At 37.2% G+C, this 21,042-nt stretch overlaps 1 protein-coding gene across 1 annotated transcript in view; it reads right to left on the bottom strand.

The window, feature by feature from the left end:
- Positions 1–507: 507 nt before the first annotated feature.
- The window catches only part of ABCA13 (ATP binding cassette subfamily A member 13), a 176,157-nt gene continuing 155,622 nt past the window's right edge, over positions 508–21,042 (bottom strand). Inside the window, exons 51-55 of the mRNA XM_075495780.1 lie at positions 18,392–18,495; positions 15,666–15,758; positions 3,151–3,256; positions 2,125–2,262; positions 508–591 (exon numbers count right to left, since the gene is read on the bottom strand). Of these exons, the coding sequence (XP_075351895.1) occupies positions 508–591; positions 2,125–2,262; positions 3,151–3,256; positions 15,666–15,758; positions 18,392–18,495 (525 nt within the window). The remainder of the gene's footprint in view (positions 592–2,124; positions 2,263–3,150; positions 3,257–15,665; positions 15,759–18,391; positions 18,496–21,042) is intronic.

Raw genomic sequence — 21,042 nt, 5'->3', positions numbered from 1 at the left:
TAAAAAGCTCTCAATTTGTGCTATTAAATAATACAAATATTGGGTGATAGTCTAGCTATTGCTACCATTCAATGGGTTTGTCTTGCCTTGTCATGTAAAAATTAGATCTTAAGTGTGCATGCAAGAGAAGATTACTGTAGTTGAATGTAGATCCACCACAAAAAAAAAAAAATCTACTATGACATATGACTATGACATCTAGCATGACATTTCAGATCGGCTTCTTTTTTTTTTTACACAAAGCTGCGTTAATTAGGCCATTTATATTACAAAAGTCCAGTTAATTAAAAAGCATTACTTTCTGGCAGATTTTTTGGTCTGCATGTAACCAGTTTCTTGTTTTACCGAGAATTGGTAGCATTCCTTCTGGCCTACAAATGCAAACTCACCTCTGCTTCTACTATTTGTTTCTCACACACAAATTGTTAACAGCCGAAAAGTTATTGCATGTATATACACAAACATACACACACATATATGCTGCTGAAGCTGCATCGTATTCTGAGCCTAGACTGGCAGGTGATGAACAACAGGAGATTCTTGTGAAGAATGCGAGACTCCTTGCTGTTGTGTGGCAAAATTAATGAATACCTGTAAGACATGAAAAAAAGTAGGACTCTCAAAATAACTTTACTTGAACTGAAACTTTGGAGACATAGCTGATGATATTTTTCAATGCTTTCCTAAGCTTTTGTCACACAATAATAGTTTATGTTGAGGGAACCCCTCTAGAGATATGTTTTGTAAACTCTAGAAATAATCCCTCTTCACCTCTGCAGCTAACACAGTGGTTGATGAATTATAAAAATAATGGTAAAATGAGTTACTAACTTGTGTATGAAAATTATATTTTACTGCTGCACAAGCTAGTGGGAAACAATTGTTTTAATTTGCTTTGAAATGACACACCTAAGGAACTTGAGCCTGCTGTTTCACTAACCACCACAGATGAGGGTCCAGATATTTCAAGGTGAAAATATACTTCTGAACATTGCAGAGTGATGATTCAACAACTAATGATGTGCCTCCTTGATTTTTTTTTCTAAACAGATCTTACTACAAAAAGGCTTGTTTGCTTTTTAATTACACAACTATTTGACAGCAAGGAATAGAGAGTGAAAATGGCTAGTCTTGTTTCAAATGATCATATTCATATGCAAACAAACTTGGAATGCATTATAAGGGTGTTTATTATTCAGAACTATTTTCCTGTTTAAAACTGACACTCAGTTAGAGTGAGAGAGGAAACAATGGTAGGTGACTGAGGTGATGAATCACCATGCATAATGGAGAGGAAGTAAGCTTGAGTGAACAATACCTGAACAATCAACAGGCTGAAATTACCTTATATTCAGCCATTCAGTGAATAGATCATTTACGAGCAGTTAATAGATCAGTACAGATCAGAATATTTCATTAATGATTTGCACATGGGAAAAAAGAGTAAGTTCACACCATCTACCATGGAAAATTAATATTTTGACTAGATGTGACTCTCTCAGTTTGTAGAATACATAACAAGAAGTTGCATTTCAAGATGCTCTAACACATCACAACCACCCAGAAACCCCATCCTTGCCATCATTCTGTTCTTCCTTCTGCCCAAATAGGATTTCACAGTCTCTAGAAGTGGGATCTCTTCTGTCTGCTTGTGCATTTCCACTGTTCTCTAATGTGCAGCATGATACTCACTGCAAAAGAAAACTCTCAAAGGAAAATGTCCCGTAAGCCTAAGGTTTACTGTAATTTGCAGAGAGTGGTTCAGCCTTTTCAAAGACATTGGTAAGATCCCAACTTTTGGACTGTGGGGGTGGTGGATCACAGTCCCACCTTCTCATCCCGCATAGATCTAGAGGTATCTAAGCACAGATTATGCTTGCGCACAGTACAAATATGTGGCTTATTGTGATGCTTTTGCTGTGTTAACCTCCAGTGTAAAAGCAGCAGGGTTCATGAAATTACGGTGTAGACCTGAGATAGCCTGGAACTGCTGGTTTGTCGCATACATTTGGGTAATCCAGCAAATGATATAGTATTCTACTACATCAATAATTACAGTACACAGCATGTTGAGACAAAAGGGGGGGGAGGAGAGAAAAAGAAAAAAGAAAGAGAAAAAAATACCTGCTCTAATGTGGTTTGGCTAATGGAGTAGTGTCTGATTTGGAGAAAAGCTTTGTGATTCTCTAGGACTCTGAAGAGCTCTGCTAAGCATCCCTGACTTCGTGGTACATGGTACTCAAGCAGGTTAAGATGCTGTCCCTTAAAACAAGCAAAAATGATAGAAACAGATAAAAGTGAATGCACATTATGATGAAGTTACACTTGCTTATAACCAGTCTAGTTTCAATAGGCTCTCATTGCAGTTTAACATGGAAAATATGAGCTTTTAAATATTGGTGCTACATTGGTAGCACAAAGAAATGTTCATACATCATTTTGTGTGTGTTCTGAGACAACATTTTGTTAATCTCATAAAAGATATATAAATTTAGGACAGTTTTATGCTATAGGTTCCTAATCCAACAGACTAGTGCTGTTACAATGCAGTCTGCGAAAAGGCTGAGTGAACACACACACACACGTATAAACAAATACGCAAACAGGTTCATATCTAAGGTAGTCATAGTTTTACATGATTCTTTTTCTAAACATGGATAAAGTAAAAAAAAAAAAAATTAAAGGTCTTTGAGAGTTTTTCTTGGAATCTAATTACTATAGGTCTTTTGTAAGGCTTCGTATCAAATAAAAGAATCTCAGTAAAGACTGAGACTTATCATCTATGGACCTTATCAGAAAGCAATCAAAGCAGTGACTACCTTCAGTATCAATCACTCTCAGTGACTACACTGCACTCCTACTTCAGGTGAACACAAAGGCAAGTTCAACTTCATCAACAATAAAAGCAAAAGGAAATTTTCACTCAGAGAAGGGCCTGTTTATTTATGTTGCCTAAATGACTGTTTGGAGTTGATTTGTCAATATTACAAGTCAGATTTTTAAGAATTGCTTGATAGAAAAATAAAAGGGATGCTCATACATACTTTTTCCAAAAAGACCAGTATATCCAAATGTGTCTATATTGTTCTTACCAGCCCATACTTAACCCCACCACAGAACAAATACTATGATGAGGAGCTTTAGCTGTACCTTAAACTGTGTTCCAGGAAAATGCAGTTGTAGATGGTCCAAAATCATTTTTCGATAGCTTATTTCTTTACTAAGCCAAACCTTGACAGAATAGCCATCTCCAAACCTGAAAATGATACACAGAAACATAAATCCATTTGTCTACACTATGAAGACAGGAAGAACATTTGTTTCAATTGATTTTCCTATAACAATTATGTCAAATAACATCATGTATGCCTACTGTATTATCACTGTGATTTTAGTACTATACTATTGAACAATAGAATTTAAATGAGAAAGTTGTTAAATTAATAATAACAAACAGAAACAAAAAAAAATGTACCTGAACTTATGCTAACTAAAGTATGCTTTAATTACTGTATTGCTTTCAATGGTTAGCAAAAAACTATGAAGATTACCAATCACAAATACAGAAGAAAAAAAATTCCTTTAACTTTTCTAACAAGAAAAATGGGCATGTAGCACTATTTTTAAAATCTTTTAACAAAGCTGCACAGCTTTTATTTCAGCAATGTGAGTACAATTGTGTTTTACAGATACACAAAGGCAACTATAGGGGTATTTAGAGACATGGCAAAGTTAATGAATTTTCTTTAGCTCTGTGGCCACACAATCTGTCTCAGAATAATTTAGGAAATGAACTTCTCTTTCTCAACAGACATGTGATAAAAGTTAAGTACAGGCAATCTAACTAACACATTATATTTTATTAGATTTACTCACTGCTAATATTTAGTTGGGGAAGTTGCAATAAACCCATAAACACTGAAATGGCAATGATATTTTTATGCACATTGCTTAAGCGAATGAAGTTATGCGGCACCTGTTCCCAGAGCAAGGTGCAAGGGCAGAGCTCAGCAGAGAGATGGGGTGACTTGGGGCTGCTGCTGCCTCCCTTCCCTCCCAGCCCTCCTTTGCAGCTACGCGTCCTCCTTTTGGGTTCACCTTCTTGGTTAATTGCTAGGGGAAAAAAGAGCAGCAGGAGCCAAGTCAGAAGAGCTTTCCTCTGCTGCTGCTGTTCCCTGTTGCTGGAGAGCAATGGAAAGGCAGAGCTGGGAGAGGGAGCTCGGACTTCATTGCCCACGTCCCCCCAGAAACCGGCCACTTTCTCCATCTTCCCACTGACCACCACTCCCACATGCTTCACTCCAGCATTACTTCCTTTTCTTCACTCTCCAGCTCCACTATTACTCATCACCAGATCCTTTCCTACAGTTCTTTGGTTTCTAGTGACTATCCTCTATGTTACTGCCTCACGCCAATGCCTTCCTCTCCCGTGTCTCTTCTGTGTACACCTTGTGATTCAGGGTAGCAGCTGGGTTAATTGGATCTGACATGCATGAAGCATATTTTCATGTGATCAAAGCAGAAGTATGTATCACAGCACACTCTATGATGCTGCCCTTTTTCAATATAGAAAAAAAATGTCTACAGAATATCAAAGTGTAATAAAAAATAGAAAGGACTATTCTGAGACATATGTCCAGTTTAACCGCTGTTTGAGCAACTCCCAGCAAAATACTTTACATGAAGCACCACATGTTCCTCATCTATAATACATGTATAGCAAGGGCTTTAACTTTTATTTTGTGTTGGACCAGAACCTCTGTTGGTATAAAGCAATAAAATCTTCACTGATTTCAAAGCAGTGCAAGTTTCCAGGATGAAAAATTCTAGACTGCATATTTTATTCTGTTAAGAATTTCACATGAATTCAAAATATAATTTCCAAGCATATTCCCAGAGAAGAATCCTATTTCTTTGTGCACAATGAAACCATAGTTGCTACATTTTAGGTATGACAGCAGCAGCTTCTGTTTAAGAAGTCGCAGTGTATGAAAAGCCACATTACAAATAAATTATTGTAGGGGTTTTTGGTCTTTGGTTGGGGTTTTTTGTTTATTTTTTGTTGCAGTCAAATGCAACCACTGAACTGCTTGAAACAGAGTAAGAAGAAACATTCCGGATGCAGTGTCCTGTTTGTTGGTTCCTGAAGGACGTTATATGAGTTAAATCCTATCGGGTCCAAGCTGCAGGTTACCAAATATTCACTGAGCAATAAGACCTGACAGATGAACAGTGCTGTTACGCCAAAGAGATCCAGAAAAAGGTGGAATCCAAAGCAGTGGCTGGCTGATTTGCTTTGCAATGATTTACTAACACATAATAGATCTCTAATTAAATGTTTTAAATGCATAGCATCATCCCTGAAAAAACACATGTGACAATGAAAAAAGATGTTACAAAGATGGATATGGTCAACAAGGGTCTTCAATTTAGTTGACAGCCAACCTGAGGCAACATTTTACAAAAGATCATTGATTCTGATCAGTTTTCTGGCATCTCTACACAGCTACCATTGAATTACAGTTTGAAAAATGCTGGCTTATGGAGATGTTCAACAGTCTCACAAAATGAAATTGTTGTATGCAATGAAGTTTCCAAAGAAAATGAATCAAAATTCTGATTAGCAAAGACAGAGAAGTCTGTGCAACTTTGGTTTGATTCTAAATTGTGAATGGCATAAACACCAGCATGGTACAAATAAAAAGCTTCAAAAGATTTTTTTTCTTTTGGCTAGTCAAATTACGATGCTTCTATACCTTGATTTTATAATTCGTTTTAGCACAAGAGCTCCCCATACAGAGTAAGCTGATAAGCAATAAACATTTCCCCTTGCTATAATCAGCAAGCTGCTTTCAGTAGCGAACTGAGGCAATGGAAATTGTGTTGACCATTTTTTTCACTCTATTTTCCTCTCTGATTCCGACAATATAATTAATTCAGAAACCCAAAGTGGAATTACAGAGAAAAGCACAATCTGCTTTGATTAGCACTGTTAGGATCAAACCTTTAGCACCTGATAGTTCAAGACCTAAGAAGGGAAACATTATCATTAAAATGGCATAAGTTGAGCCAGCACACCTGTTCAGCAGCCATCTGCTGCAAAAGAATCACCATCTCTTCAAAGCTATTTAACAAAGATATTTTCCACTGTTAATTTCTACCACGTTACTTTAACAACACCTGCATTTTTATTTGTATATATACACACACACAAACACACAAAAACATTATTCTGACAAAAAAATATTTTTCTTCTCTATCCTTCCTTTTCTCCCTCAGTCAAACTAGTTGTTCACGCTTGACTTTCACCTCATTAGCGGTTGTGGGAGTATTACTTATTAAGTGCTTTACCTACTAAAATGCCACCATGAGACAGAAACTAAAATATAAATTCCCAGACTGATTGTAAACTAATTAACTTGAGTATTAACAACAGCATCAGCTGCAGAAGCATGAGCTTAGCAAGGACTACAAAATACATCCAAGAACTCCACACCTTTAATTACATAGGTCCTCAAGCTAGCTAAGCAGTTCAAATAACAAGGGAACAAAAGGAACATAAAATGGCAACAAGGAATGGAGCAATTTCCATATCAGGAATTACTAAATAGACTAAAACTTTTCAGCATCGAAGAAAGATGACGAGGTGGTAGAAAGGTGTTTTTACAGAGCCCAGAATCATGACTGGCCTAAGGAATGTAACTAAGGAACGATTCTTCACTCTCCTATGTTTCTCATGCAAGAACAGGGGGCATAAAATTAAATTATAGGAAAGGGAATGCAAAATCAGTAAGAGGAATTAATTTTCCTTACAGCACATAGGGAAACTGTACAACTCATTGACACGGGATGTGCTGAATGCCAGAACTTGACATGAGTTGAATAAGAGATTAGAGAAATTCATGCGGGGAATCCACTAAGACCACCTCTGGCTTAGGAAGCCTCTGAGCAACAAATTGCTGAAGGGTGGAAAAGTAACTTCATGTCTTACCTTGTTCCTGTACTTTCCCCACCTGGCCGCTGTCAGAGAGAGAATACTGTGCTAGATGGTCTTTGATCTGACCTCACAGTTGTTTCGGTATAAATATCACAAAGAGGAGGTCAGCCTGGGCTAATCACCCAAATGGTTCCTCAGTTCTCAGAGGAGTTTTGCAGCCTGTGCCACAGTTCCACAGCCACACTACCAGCAGTACAAAGACAGATAATATAAAACTATTTCAGATATGTGTCTACACAAGCTGCAGTCACACACTGGAATCAAGTGTAGCCAGATCTATACTGATGAGGAAGTCCCCTGGCTACTTTCCTGATGCTCTTTCTAGCCTTGCAATGGAAATGGAAGTGGATTTAGTTGCCCAAAGGCTGAAAATTCTCATAAATACCAAGTAGAGGAGTTGCCACTTGGGGCAGGTCAAGTAACACTAACTTCTCAGTGCTCCCTTCTGCCCATTCCGCAGAGGTCCTGATTCAGAGATTTGAATGGGGACAAGAAGTTGCTGAAATACAACGCCTTGTGGCCACAGAGCTGAGCCTACGCTTGGCTGGTCACAAGGGGTCCCTACAGGTATACTAACGGAGTGCTTTTGAAGCCTGACCCATGAAACCCTGTTTTCTGTGAAGGGTGAAACAGAAAGTCCATTATCAGCAGACATCTATTTGCTTAACAAAAAAAAAAAAAACAAAAAAAAAAAAACCCCACCAACCTGTATTTTCATTTAAAACCCTTAGGAGTTTGGTTGTCCACAAATGAACAAAACCAAACCTAGAAACCACTGTTTTAACTTACAGCAGGGTCCAGAATGACCAGTTCATTGAATCACACTCTTCCCAAAGCACGTTTACCATCTCTTCTCTCCCCCAGTCAAAATTGCTGAATGTAACCTCAGGAAATCAAGAACATGGCCCTATTTCCTAAACCTTGATGAACAAGAAAAGCATCTAATCATCCATATGCTTTTTTTCCACTAATCAAAGATTACACTTCCTAGAGAACGTTGTGCTATATATATACATCAAAAAATTACAGCTCCGGGAAAGTTTACTGGTGGAAATATAACGTGCATACTTTATGTATGCACTAGTCTGATTGATCAAAAGATTACTTCAAAATGACATTATTGGATAACAAAATAAAAAATAATAAAGAGAACATTGGCACTTAATGTCTGCAAGGAACTGCATCTTTTAGAATATATGCCATAAATCAAAGAGGGGGAATAATTTGTTACTGTGCTGTTTCCCCCTCTGCTTTGGTTTACATTCATTTGCAGACAGATATGATTCTACTTCCCTAAGTGAATAAGCCTCATCTAGACATGCTTAGTTATTCCAGTATGATTGCTGAAGCATGAGATACAGATTCAGGTCATTCCCCTTAAAGCCCTAGACGCAAGTACAATTTACAAAGAGAACAAAACCTGAACAAGATTGAAAACAAAACACTTTGCAAAACATTGAAAAAAGAAACAAAAATTGGAATTAAAATATTTAAAAATTCATCACAGTTTAAGATTTTTTAAATCACACAATAAATTTAATTATTTCATCTATTAAGTGGCAGGTAAAGACAATATCTAGGAATGAAAAAAGGTTATTAAATTTGAAATAGTTGCTTTGGTTTTTAAAAAATGCTGAAATCAAATGCAAATATACTATCACTTGCAAAATGTGAATTCCTTCTGCAATTATTCGGGACAACCTCAGTGGTGCTGAACAGATAAACTTGATTAGATGCAAACAAACAATCAGACATAACAAATAAATTATAAAATCTGTCTTCCATATACTATTCATAGATTCTGTTTCATCATTTTTTAATTTATTATGATTTTTCCCGGGTAACAATAGAAACATGAAAACAGTTTTTAAAACAATGAGTAACACTTGTTCAAGTATATTGTACGTGCACTATTTGTTCACACACACTCCAGGCTTTCATATCAAGCCATCTAAAGTTAATTTCTGTATTCAATAATATCATTGCCATAACAGTGACAGCCTTAGGTTATGACCAATGCAGGGTAGAACTTTGCCTTGCTCTCTGAACATAGGCATTTAAGTGCTTAGGCGTGATTTCCAAATATATGGTAAAACCTTCAAAAAAAATCTTGTTAATTGTTTACACATGTGCGCACACAAAATCTGTCTGTATATGAGCTTGTATGTCTGCACGTACAGGCAAGTATCAGAGATGTTATTCTTGTATTATTTATATGTTACATTCCCAGAGAAACAGGAACAGCAGTGCTGTAATTCTGTGCAAGGCTGACAGCGCACCCTACAAAGAACCAAACCTGTTTCCTCAAAGTACCTTCTGGGCCTCAACAGTGAAAAAAGCAGGAGGCAGTAACGTTATCATTCTGTTGCTAACACTGTTTTCTGGCATATTGTTTTTTTAAGTGAGTTTAAAAAAAATAATCAGGATATTGCACACTAACATGTTTATTAAAAGGACCTTATCAACACTTCAAGGTCAAATTCTCGAGTTAAAAAGTGCTAGAATGGAGACCAGCTGTGAAATTAAAATTGAAACCACTGGTATATTTGCATTATGTAATAAGCTTTAATTACATCATCACCATAGCACCCCTTCATGCAATCCTTATCATGAATGCCTTACAAGATATACTGGAGGTACCTGCTCAGACAAGTGGCTTTATTTACTGCAGTATCTAGAAAATGTTGCAAATAACATAGCAGATTGATGAGAAAAGGAAAGAAAGTGCTTCATGGCTCTGGTACGGCCCTGGGGAACTGAATTCTACCTTTTCACTCCAGCACACCTGTGTGATCTGTGGTAACTCACTTAGAGCACATTTTTCACTACTGCTTTCCTATCTTGTTAAGGGCCCACCTTGAGACCTAGGGCTCCGGTTTGCAGAAGGAATTCGTAGTACTTTCAGAAACACCCACAGCTACGGCTGAAGTTAAGAAGTGTTGTACTCTGAATGCAATGTTAAACAAACGGAAAATATTTAGCCCTAAACTGCTCAGATTGACTACCCAAACGCTTTTAACTTTAGCATCATCCTTCAGTTACTCCTCTATAAAATGGGAATAATTATTTCAAATCCCGTTTCCCAGAAGCATTGTGGAAAACATAGATGTTGATATTTATGAAGCACTGCTCCAATGAATGCTGGTAATACTGTATTTAGAGACAGGTTTGAAAAATGACTAGTAAAACCAGATCACGTACTAGGGAAAGAGGAGAATATGAAATCTTAATTAGCTGCTGCTCATTGAATGAACAGGTACACAGATATAATGCAATGTCCTGTGGAAAACATGGTATAAAATGACAAAAAAAAATTCATTGTAATGCACATGCACAGTAGGGCTGAATTAATGTTGCACAAAGTTTTATGAGAGTGCAAAGATATTGCTCATTCCTGAACTCTCAATCTGTGTGTTCTTAAAGTTGTAAGAATTCTTTTCTTCAAGCTTTCCTCTGGGAAGATAAACTAATAGCTATATTACACAAAAACACATCCACTGCCTTAATACATTTTTCCTCTACAAAAGGAATTCGTTTTCTAGTCAAAAGGAATAAAAATGATATTCACTTCTATATTTTATGGCATGTAAGAAACTTACCGCTAGTATATCTGTTAGTATGACAACACTGTTTCCACTGAACGCTGAAATATTGATGAGATCTTTAAACTTAATCCTCTCTGTTCCATTTAAGAAATCTACATGTGTGAGTTTGAGAAAAGCAATAAAATATTCTCAATCAACCTTTTAAAAAAAAGGTAAAGTGTAAATAGCTTGCCAACACATTTTTCATTCTAACTCTGCTATAACAAATGGATTAATTGTTGGGTAATTTAATCAGATGGCTTGCTGATAAAATTTGAGCAAAGACTTGATGTGTGTCCAGCACTTGAAAAATTGGTATGGGTTTTTCAGCTATGAGAAGTCTGTCCAGATGGCCCTAGAATGAAGGATAGTATTCAAAATGTTGTTCCCAGAGGATTGGCCAGCTGTATCTGACATGGAAATGCTTCTGTGAATTTTTAAAAAAACATTAAGTATAACAGAGAATACTGGAGAGAGCATTTACATGTAATCTGTTCACAATTTAGAGTAATTGACTCAGTTGGCAGGAGTTGTCTGAAATTAGTTTTTAACAGGCACAACTGCTAACACATCTATCTCATACAAACTGCATCTAGAACTAAGATGCTAACTTTTTGGAAATTGCCCTTCAGTTCGTTCTTTCCAGCTAACACCTTTCTTGGCATTATTCAGAAATTTGCCATCTGCAACAAAAGGCCTTTCTAAATAAGTCCAACACTTATTATTCTACTGAGAAACATTTGAGGGTACTTTAAATCTGTTTAAACATAGGTAAATAGAGTCAGGGCTCAACAGTTGGGAGCAGAAACCCAAACACCTACATTTGTAGCAAGAAGACATTTTTGGATGAGCATTTTGTAACAGGCTTGCACAAGAGCTGGAAAAACGGATCAAGTCTCACACATTACAAGCAGAATGTGTCACTTTTTACATCCCTATGAAGCTTTTATGTTTCACATTAGCATCTTCCTGGAGCTCACCCATACCCTTCATAGCAGAATTTTGTACCGCCATCTGACAAAGCTGTATTCAGTCCAAGATTATGGTCTTTCACATCTGCCAAGGGCTGAAAGTGTAGTGAGAAAGAAAGCTGAATCCTTGCAAAGCTGAATCCACAGCAAAGAAGCAAATTTAACAGGGCCCCAAAGAAGACCCATTAAGCCTTCATCATGCATCCATCAAAAAGGTGATCATAATCTAGACTTTACAGGCTGGAATGGTACTAAAGGAAAAGCAAATTAAAAAATTCTCAGGATTTCCATCAAGACAGGCAGAATCACCAGGAAAGGAAGAAAAAAATGTCATTTTAGTGGACGCAGCTACACTTAAAAGAGGAAAAAAATTCTTGAGACATGCTAATGCAATTGCATGTAATATCAAAATGTGCTCCTACTGTTATTTCTTACAATACAGGACTCATTCTATTATAAATAAAAGCCGTACGAAAGGTTTCTTTGGTTTAAATGTTCATACAGTGTTTAGATTTCTTTCCTTCTTCCAATCTTCAAAGCTAGATCAGGTCACTTGTACTTGATTTTAAAATATTTGTTCAATTTGATTTGTAGAAACAAATTTAAGACAGACTAAAGGATATCAAGAGCTGCTTATAAATAAGAGCAAATTAAAAAAAAAGCTGCGAAATCTATCAGAAAAAAACACAATAATCTACAACTATGGTCCCCATTAATTTATTTTAGTTCTTGCCTGTTAATATAAATGTGTGTATTACTAGCATAATTCATTCACACACACAGCACACAAAAGCACCATCAAAAAACAATTTTTATGGTACGAGTAATTTATATTTACTCAGATGCAGTAAAATCAGTTTTGCTTATGCTTTCCTTCACTTACATTGCTTCATGGAACAGTTTTGCTAAACAAAATGTAAGGTGATGAGGTTTTTACTGTGAGATGGTGCCAGGGACAAATACACTAGACAGTGCTAATTGCAGGAAAACACTGAAAAATAGAACTGACTAGTGACTATACCAGTGGAGGTGGCTGTTAAGGAAAGCGTTCTTCTGCCAGTAGGTGTTTCCTAACAGACTTAGAAATCTCTACGGTCTATAACTTTAGAAGGAACATTTTGCTCTGTATGGCAGTGAGAAAGATAGGGCTATTGAATCATAGGGAGGGAAGGAACATGGGAAGGAAGGAGTAACCCAATAATCTTTCAAGTCTTGGAAGTTTTTCAGGATGTTCACAGGTGGAGTGGAAAGTGAGAAAATGAAAAGACTAAAATAATTTAAAGCTTAATTATTTCAATTATTTTCTTTGGAGTAATAAGTAAAAGAATTGTGCTTCTCTTCTCCTTTCCCATCTCAAGTAGATGCAGAAGTCCTCCACAAGGTACCTGGTAGCATATCTGGAAATTGTCTTCAAATATGTTCAGAACATGAATTACACAGAGGTACCGGGTTTCTTAATCTCCTAACAATTACTTTATTTATTTGGTGTGTGATAGCCTGGGGTTTATGATGGAGCACTGTATTGGCAAGTAAAGAAAACCACAGTCAGGAGTTCTGTCTGGAGGGAAGTTTGGATGCTAGAGTAAGCAACAAAATAATAGGACTAAAGGGATAGTCTTTAGCTTCTCCCCAGCACTTGCCAAAAGTTTTCCAAAGAAAGCATGGAAATGTCTTTATTGTATGCTTAATTAAAAAAAAGAAAGTTTTAAAAGCTGTGTGTATATGAGGTTTTAAGACTGTGCTCTTTACAGCAGCTTTGCTTCCAGAAGCCAAGAAAATGAATTAGGCAGTCAGAACAAATTCAGACAACTGCATGATTTTGATTAAATCCTTTGATAAAGCTAGCAACTATTTTTTCCTAATGAAAGGTTCTAAAGTTTTAGAAAAATTCAATAGGTTCCTGAACAATAAGTGTGGAAAATTTGGACACTAAATCAATCAATAAGCTAGGAGTTAAAGGGATTGTAGTCCTGCCTTATAAATGAAAAATCTTAGTGCGGCTTCAGCTACACAGTTTCTATGGAAAGCCTCAGCAATATTGGTGTCCAGTGCACATATTATCCCACGTGAATGCCACTGACATACATTAAAGAACTGTCATGGCAATACAAGGAACACAAACCTGCTGATAGTATGAAATATTCTTAACATAGAGAAGGTGTGCTTTTTTAAAAGTTACAATGATTTTAAACAAATAATTGCTACGAATATGACTGCCAAACATTCTTATCATGACCTTGCTTTGGAGAATTTAAAAGAGGAGCTCATACAGCCTTGATTCTTGAATGGCTGATCTGTGGATGTCTTGATATCCTGAGAATTAATTTGAAGATACTTCCAGCATGTCATATAGTTTATTCTTCTGCATTGATTTGCTTACTGTGATCTGAAAGAGGTCTATCTACAGAGACAGTGCAGCAAATGGAGAAATAACTGTCCTATTTATAGGAATATGGTGCATACTTATGAGTATGCTTATGATGTCTTGCTTCCTAAGAAGGTGGATGAAAAGGTGCTGCTAAAGGAAACATCAGGAGTGGCAAAACAATGACAAAGTCACTGGGAAGATAAAGATGAAGCTAGCTTTTGTGGAATGCCTGATTTTGCCCTCGCAAGGTCAAGCTGACAAGACAGAGACACGCGCTCACTCCAGAGGATCTGAAACATAAAAAGGGGACACCCACATTTATCCCAGCTAACTTTATGCACTCAACTGAAGTGCCTAAGTACTACCATTTTTCCTTATTAGGGGACACACACATCTTCCAAAAGCAGTTTTGCCTGCCCAAGATCTGCATTGACCTCTACAGACATCGGCCTCTCTTACCACAAAAGGAACAGAGGGTGCCTGCACTCCTGCTAAAGCTCCAGCTAGCAGGACAACAGGCCACTCTATGCTATGAAATTTGGGAATAAGAGACAGGATGGCAAAGACAAAGAGCTAGATACAAAAGAAGCAGAAACTGCTGAAGAGCGGTTGACTTCTCATGCCTCCAGAAATTGAGGCGACTACTCTCGGAAAGGTACGCAAACATGAAAAGAAGGCTATGATCACACAGAACAATCAGAAATATAGATGCAGACCTCAATTTTTTTCACCATCCAGTTTGTAAGGTCTCTAGCTGAAAGTTTGTCCTGAAAAAAACCTTGGAAGGAGAGAGCTTATTAAAGTAAATGTGAATCAGGCCCATCATGTTAATGTAGCTGCAAAACAAGGGCCTACAGTTGTACCCAAGGGGAAGGACAGAAAGCCAAAAGCCCTCAAGGGACAAGAAGTTATCTGACACACAGATAACTTCTGCCCTATAACCATGGCAGACAGCAATTACAAAACATTTCTGTAGTGCTTGTTTACATTGTCAAATGTATCTGCACTTAAGAGCGCTAAATGCTGAGCTAGTACAAAGGAGTGTAGCTTTGCCGCTTGTAAAGGAGCTGTATCATTTTACACAGCTGACTCTCTGGGTGTCATAAAAATTCTACTTACTACTGAATGTAAATGTTCTAGCTATAAGTTGCAGCAACTTTCCCCTCAGCTTCTGATCCTGTTTCCTTTATGGTGGTTTGAACCCATCCTCTAAATAAACATCCTCATTAACAGATGTTAAATTAACTCACGAGCAGAGCTGAAGCAGAAGAGAGGCTCATGCACACCAGGAAAAGGACGGAGAAAACATAGCATATATATCTGCAATTGCCAGTGAATTCAGCAGGAAACAGAGATGGTTCAAATCCATTGTCTTACTGGCTGCTGACCTGTGAAAAGCGCTTCTTCCTGTTACAAGAAATCCTCACAACGAACCACAGTGTATTTCAGCTCAACATGTTGAATTCTTACAACGTATTTCTCAGGTTGAGTGCAGAAGTGCTTCATTTTAGATACAGATCTGTCTCTTTCAGTTACCAGTGCAGACTACAAAGCATTTTAGCAATGCCATATGTCAATTTAGCTTGCTAAGATACCCTAATGGGCTCTTTTTTAACTTCAGCGATGGCAGGAAAAGAAAGATGTGCTTAGCAGTCGTAAGTATTTATGCCTTGACACTATTAAAGTGTCTAGCCAGCTCTTAGATTGAATGTAGCTGCAGAAGGTTTGATGTTGACATATAATACCTGTTTTTAATGTGCTGGGGAGAACCAAGACACTTGAAACTTCCATTGACCATAATAGCAAGCCGTGTGCAGAGGGCTTCACATTCTTCCATACTACAAAATAAAGGGAAAAAAAAAAAAGATTAAAAGAATAATAGTGAAAACAGAGAACATTATTCATACCTAACTTTAATTAAAGTGGAAGGAATCTGGACAGCTGCAAAAATGGGTACACAAAACCTTTGACTTTAAAGGCAACAGTCCAAATTGTAACCCTAGTCAGTACATACCAAAAGTTATTACCACATGACAGCTAGAAGAGAGCCCTAAAACAGAATTTATGTTTTTAGTCCAGAACTAATTGGACAATTCTGGCCACAAGACGAAGGTTTTATTACCACAGGCAAATACCTGATAGGCAGTCTCAGAAATGCCACTGTGTGTGAGAGCCATGAACTCTGTTATTCCTTTTAATATCTGTTTGTGGTCATTGTGAGTTAAAGGATAGAGGGAGAAGAATGAAGTAAGTTTGCTTAGGTTGCCTCTTGCATAGTACATACCTGTAAAAAGTAGTTACCCTTAGTCTGATTGCAGGATAGAAGAAGATGCAAAACACTACAATCCAAACAGAATTTAGGACATGGAAATGCAGCTGAATAGAAAAGCAGGATCCTGTTAGATGTGACTGCTTCAGATGATAAATAACAACTTTGACTTGTAAAGCTTAGTGCAGATGGGCTGCCATTCTACATATCATACAGAATTGTGCGAGCTGTACTTCCAAAGCATCGCTTCAGACATAGGACAGCAGTCGGGACATATCCATCATCTCACACAGGAGACAAGGTTTTTTGATGTCCCTGCAATTCACTGCGCGCACTCCCCAATCCTTCTGAGACAGCTATACAAGAGTTGTCTTGTGTGCCTCAGCCACGTGCCAGTCCAAATTAAAGTGCTTTTGTTGAACAAGCATGGCAATTAAGTACCCTTCTAGGAAGAACTTCCTTAAAAGAGGACAGGGATATGGTGAGAACAGCCAAACCACTGTATTTGAGAGAGATGGGGAGAGGGCTTGCTAACACATCTTCCCACAAATCAGGAAGCCAGCCGAGTCTCGATGGGGTGCAGTAACTCCTGATGCTCCCCTTGGCAAAACACTCCCCAGCTGTGGCAAAATAACACACATTTAGGCCTGTATGGAGAGTTAATACAAGCTCACTCCTCCCTTCCTCAAAACAAAAGTTAAGCATTGTCTCTGAAAATTAAGTACATAGACCTCAAAAACTAATTTTTACACAGGAAACCATCTCTATACCTTATGCACTTATTTGCTGATATGCATGAAGATTCACTTTATAAGAAAAATTCCTTTACTTATACAAGTAGCCTTCGAAAGAATCTCAAATAAATCTCCAATGGCCTTCAGCAAATAGTATAAATAGTATAAAATAATTTCTCCTTCCTCCACCCTGGCACAACAATGTCTTATTAATTAGAAATGAAATGTGTACACTATCACTGTACTTACATCTGCTTCAAGTCATTCATTTGTAGAGCTAAAGGAGTAATTAGTAACAATTTGATGGATATTGTTTGTTTACAGCATATTAGTAATGAGACCACAGCTCTCTTCCATTTAGCTGGTGTTTGACAGCTAAGGGTTCTTAATCTGGACTGAAAAGTCAAAGCATACTGTTTCCTGAAAATCACTCAACTTAATTCACAATGCATAACTTGTGTTCCCTAAATGAGTGAGCTGGTAAGCACTTGGGGATCAAATACAGGTATGTGATTTTCAAGATTCAGCTTCCATAAATAGAATACTAGAAACTTTTGAGAGCATTTTTCCATCAATAATGCAGCACACACAGGTACAGGGACAACAAATACATTTTGAGAATATCTGAAAAAAAATTAACAATATATAGAAAATATTGAGGGAAGTTTTGCTGCATTTTTTTATTGATTCATCTATGTTTCAAAACTCATTTGGCCAAAATGTTACATTGCTGTTTTGATTAATGAGTTCTGTCCTCTCTGGTCATGTTTTCATGATCTCTCCCTCACTTAAAGCCATTTTATATATAATTATATGTACTATACTATATCCCCTAAGGGAACATTTAATTTATTCCATTTTACTATAGATGTTACAAAACAGTATTGATGTTTCCTCCATTAAACTGATATACCAATGAACATAGCAGAGAATTGACAAGATATTTTATGTAGATAGACTCTTCTAAGAGGACGGGGTCACTCCTACCATTTCCAGTAGTGCATACAGAGAATAGCTGAGGCATCTGTCTTTAGAATTACATGGCATACTTTTTTCATGCAGATGCAAAACAGAATCCTTAAAAAAATCGGAACAAGGTTTTTCACTCCCACCTCCCTTTGTAAGGATTTGTAAAGTGGGCAGCTGCAGAAGGATAACCTGGTGTTTCAAGCAAGAAGAAACAATGCAACATTGAATAGAAAGAGCATAGAAAAGGAAGAATGCATTGCGTCATATTTTCTGTGCCTGCAGCCCCCTTGAGCCACATTCTAATCCTTGAAAATTAGATATACAAAATATTTAGGATTTACGCAAGTTCAGTTTTCATGAGCAGGAAGGAATTGCCATAAAATACCAAGACATATTCTGTGTTTCACACCAGGGTGAGCATGCCTTCAGAGTATGTTCTTCTGCTCTCAGTTGACGAGAGAGAACAGGAATATGCTGGCTGCTGGGATAAGGGTCTTACCTGTGGGATGTCAGCACAGCTGCACAGCCATCCTGAACTTCCTTCAGGATGGTTTTCCAAAGGTAGCGTTTAGAGCAAGGATCCATCCCAGAGCTGGGCTCATCCTACAGGAGAAATGAAAATGGTGATACAGCAGCATGGAAAAAACATACTACAGCTCCAGCCCAGCATGAAGAATTAAAAAACTCACAATAAAACCTTATATTTTTCTCTTAAAAAGCTACATTTTCAGGAGGTCACTTAAAAGACATCCCTGATCAGTTTTTTGCTTTAACACATATAGTTTAGTTTCTAAATTTATAGAAGGCACTTTTTATTAAAGAAATTTATATGAATAAAAAGAATATGTTCGTATATTATATAAGAATATAATAAATATAATATTATTTATAAATATACATATATACGTTTAATAATATATATACACATGTACTTTTTTTAATAGGAGAGACTTGCAGGTGTTTTTCCTCACTTTCTGGGAGGGCTTGGTGTCTGTTTCTCCTCTACATGCACATTTGCCATGAGAACAAAGAAGTGGAAAAGTGCTGTAACTCCCAGCTGCCTGCACCGCCCACCCCGTAGCCAGAAGCAGATAGTATGTTTGGATTCGACATCCTCCAGCAGTTACTCCCAGAGTCCCTTCGGGAGGAACTCTCACCCACGGTGATTAGGTGATTTAAACCCACAGGATTAAACAACAACTCAGTCAGTGCTGCCCAATGCAAACCGTCTGGCAAACCCACTTCCCACTCAGATGGCTCTCATGGAGAAAGAAGTGCAGCTACAAAAACTACATTTCCCCTTCCTATCTAATCCCACTGTCCTCACTAAATCAAAGTTTGACTTCATCTGCTCATGGAAGCAGAAGGAATGGTATCTGATTGCCAAAGCCAGTCTCTGTCACTACAAAACTAGGGAGAAGGAAACTCTTTCAGTTGCTTTTTATACCATGGCATTTCATGAGGTGTGTCAGCACCTATTAGGGTGGTATGGCTTTGGCCAATGTATTTGCAGCAAGGAATTCCAGATGAAACCTGGAAGCAAAGTTCTCAAGAAACAAAGCAAACAAAACATCCAGTTTGATACTGATTTTGGTCCTTAGCTACCAATGGCAGACGTGGAAAAGAATTCAGTTCTGTGCCCTATTGTCTGTGGATAGCTAACAAAGAAAACATAAAAAGCAATAAAAATAAAGCAATCCACGCTATTACTTAAATTAATAGCTATGATCCTGGATGCAATCCAGAAGCAGATTCAGTGGTTTACATTGGTGTCTTTGCTTTCAGACAAAAAAACGCCTTTTAAAATTCTGAATAACTCCTTTAAAATCTGCTAGCTTTCTAAAGCCAGCCAAATGTTTTAAAGCATTTGACATGTTTAGATATTTTTCTTTCCTCTTGTCATTACATATGCAATAGTCTGTGCCTGCAGCAAGAAGTAGGTTGAAATGGATACTTGCAGTAGCATGCTGTCATAAAGACATTAAAAAACAGTTGGAGCATTTTCTAAGATCAGGAAAAAGCACTGATTTAAGATTATCTCCTCCTTTTACTAACTGAACCAGGGTCAGTTTAAGCATAAAATGTAAATAAAATAATTCAGCTCAGAAGTGAGGCAATGATAGGAAGTTAAAAGCAGCAAAATGTGTCTCATCTTCTGAAACACGAACCCCGTGAGAACACCAGTTTTATCTGGTTCTACTTAGCCTGCGATCTATTACTGGAAGCATTGGTGTCCCCCCCCAACTCTGGGAAGCAGATTCCCTCCATCTGACAGTTCCAAAAGGATTATTCCACTATTGAACTGGTTTAGCTCTTCCCAGCCAAGGTTTAAGAAAGGGATGTTCAACCTTCTCTAGTGAAACAATAGGCAATGATAAGAAAGAGAACGTGGTGTCACAATGATGCAGTTCCCAAAGCTTTGTAATGCCCCGATCTTCAATACAAAAGTCACTGTTTAAACCACAAAGGCCAGTTTCAGGCCTAAATGAGCAGTAGGATGCAAGCACTAAAACAACATATGATAAATAATTCAAATTAATATCATTCAGGAGTATTAGTTTGATTGTGTGATTTGTGAATCCAATAAAAATATAAGAACTAGCCAGATTTATGAAGCATGACATAGCAAGGAATATGAATATCCTGAAAAAGATGGGTCAATAATTAATAACACCAGCTCCAAATTCCTAATTAAAATAAGAATCTTCCTTCTTAAGGAAGCCAGTAGAATTGTTCAGATATATTTTTCTCATGTTATATACAAAGTAGAGAATACATAAAGCATTAATATATTTTACATTAAATTATTTTTTTCTTCTTCTACATAAGGAAATCTTAAAAAAAAAATTACATATTCATTTGAAACATGGGATGCTACAGTTGCATTTGTGTGTGTTTAGGGCCCTTTTTTTTTTCCTGCTCACCCAACCACCCCAAGGAAAAAAAAAAAGAAAAAAAAAAAAGGAAAGAAAAAACAACTTCACTTTCTATTTTTGTGAGCACTGGAGAATAAAATAAGTGCTCATACAGCAGAACAAAGAGGACAGTGGTACATCCAAGTATCAATTACTCCCTGACTGACCAGGAAACTACCTGGTTTTCTTTAGAGCAACATACTAGACAACAAAATTCAACGTAACCCATTTATTA

This window comes from Mycteria americana, chromosome 2 (assembly GCF_035582795.1).
Source record: "Mycteria americana isolate JAX WOST 10 ecotype Jacksonville Zoo and Gardens chromosome 2, USCA_MyAme_1.0, whole genome shotgun sequence".
Lineage (NCBI taxonomy): Eukaryota > Metazoa > Chordata > Aves > Ciconiiformes > Ciconiidae > Mycteria > Mycteria americana.
The sequence above is the reverse complement of the archived record's forward strand: the minus strand, read 5'-3'. Positions and strand labels throughout refer to the sequence as shown.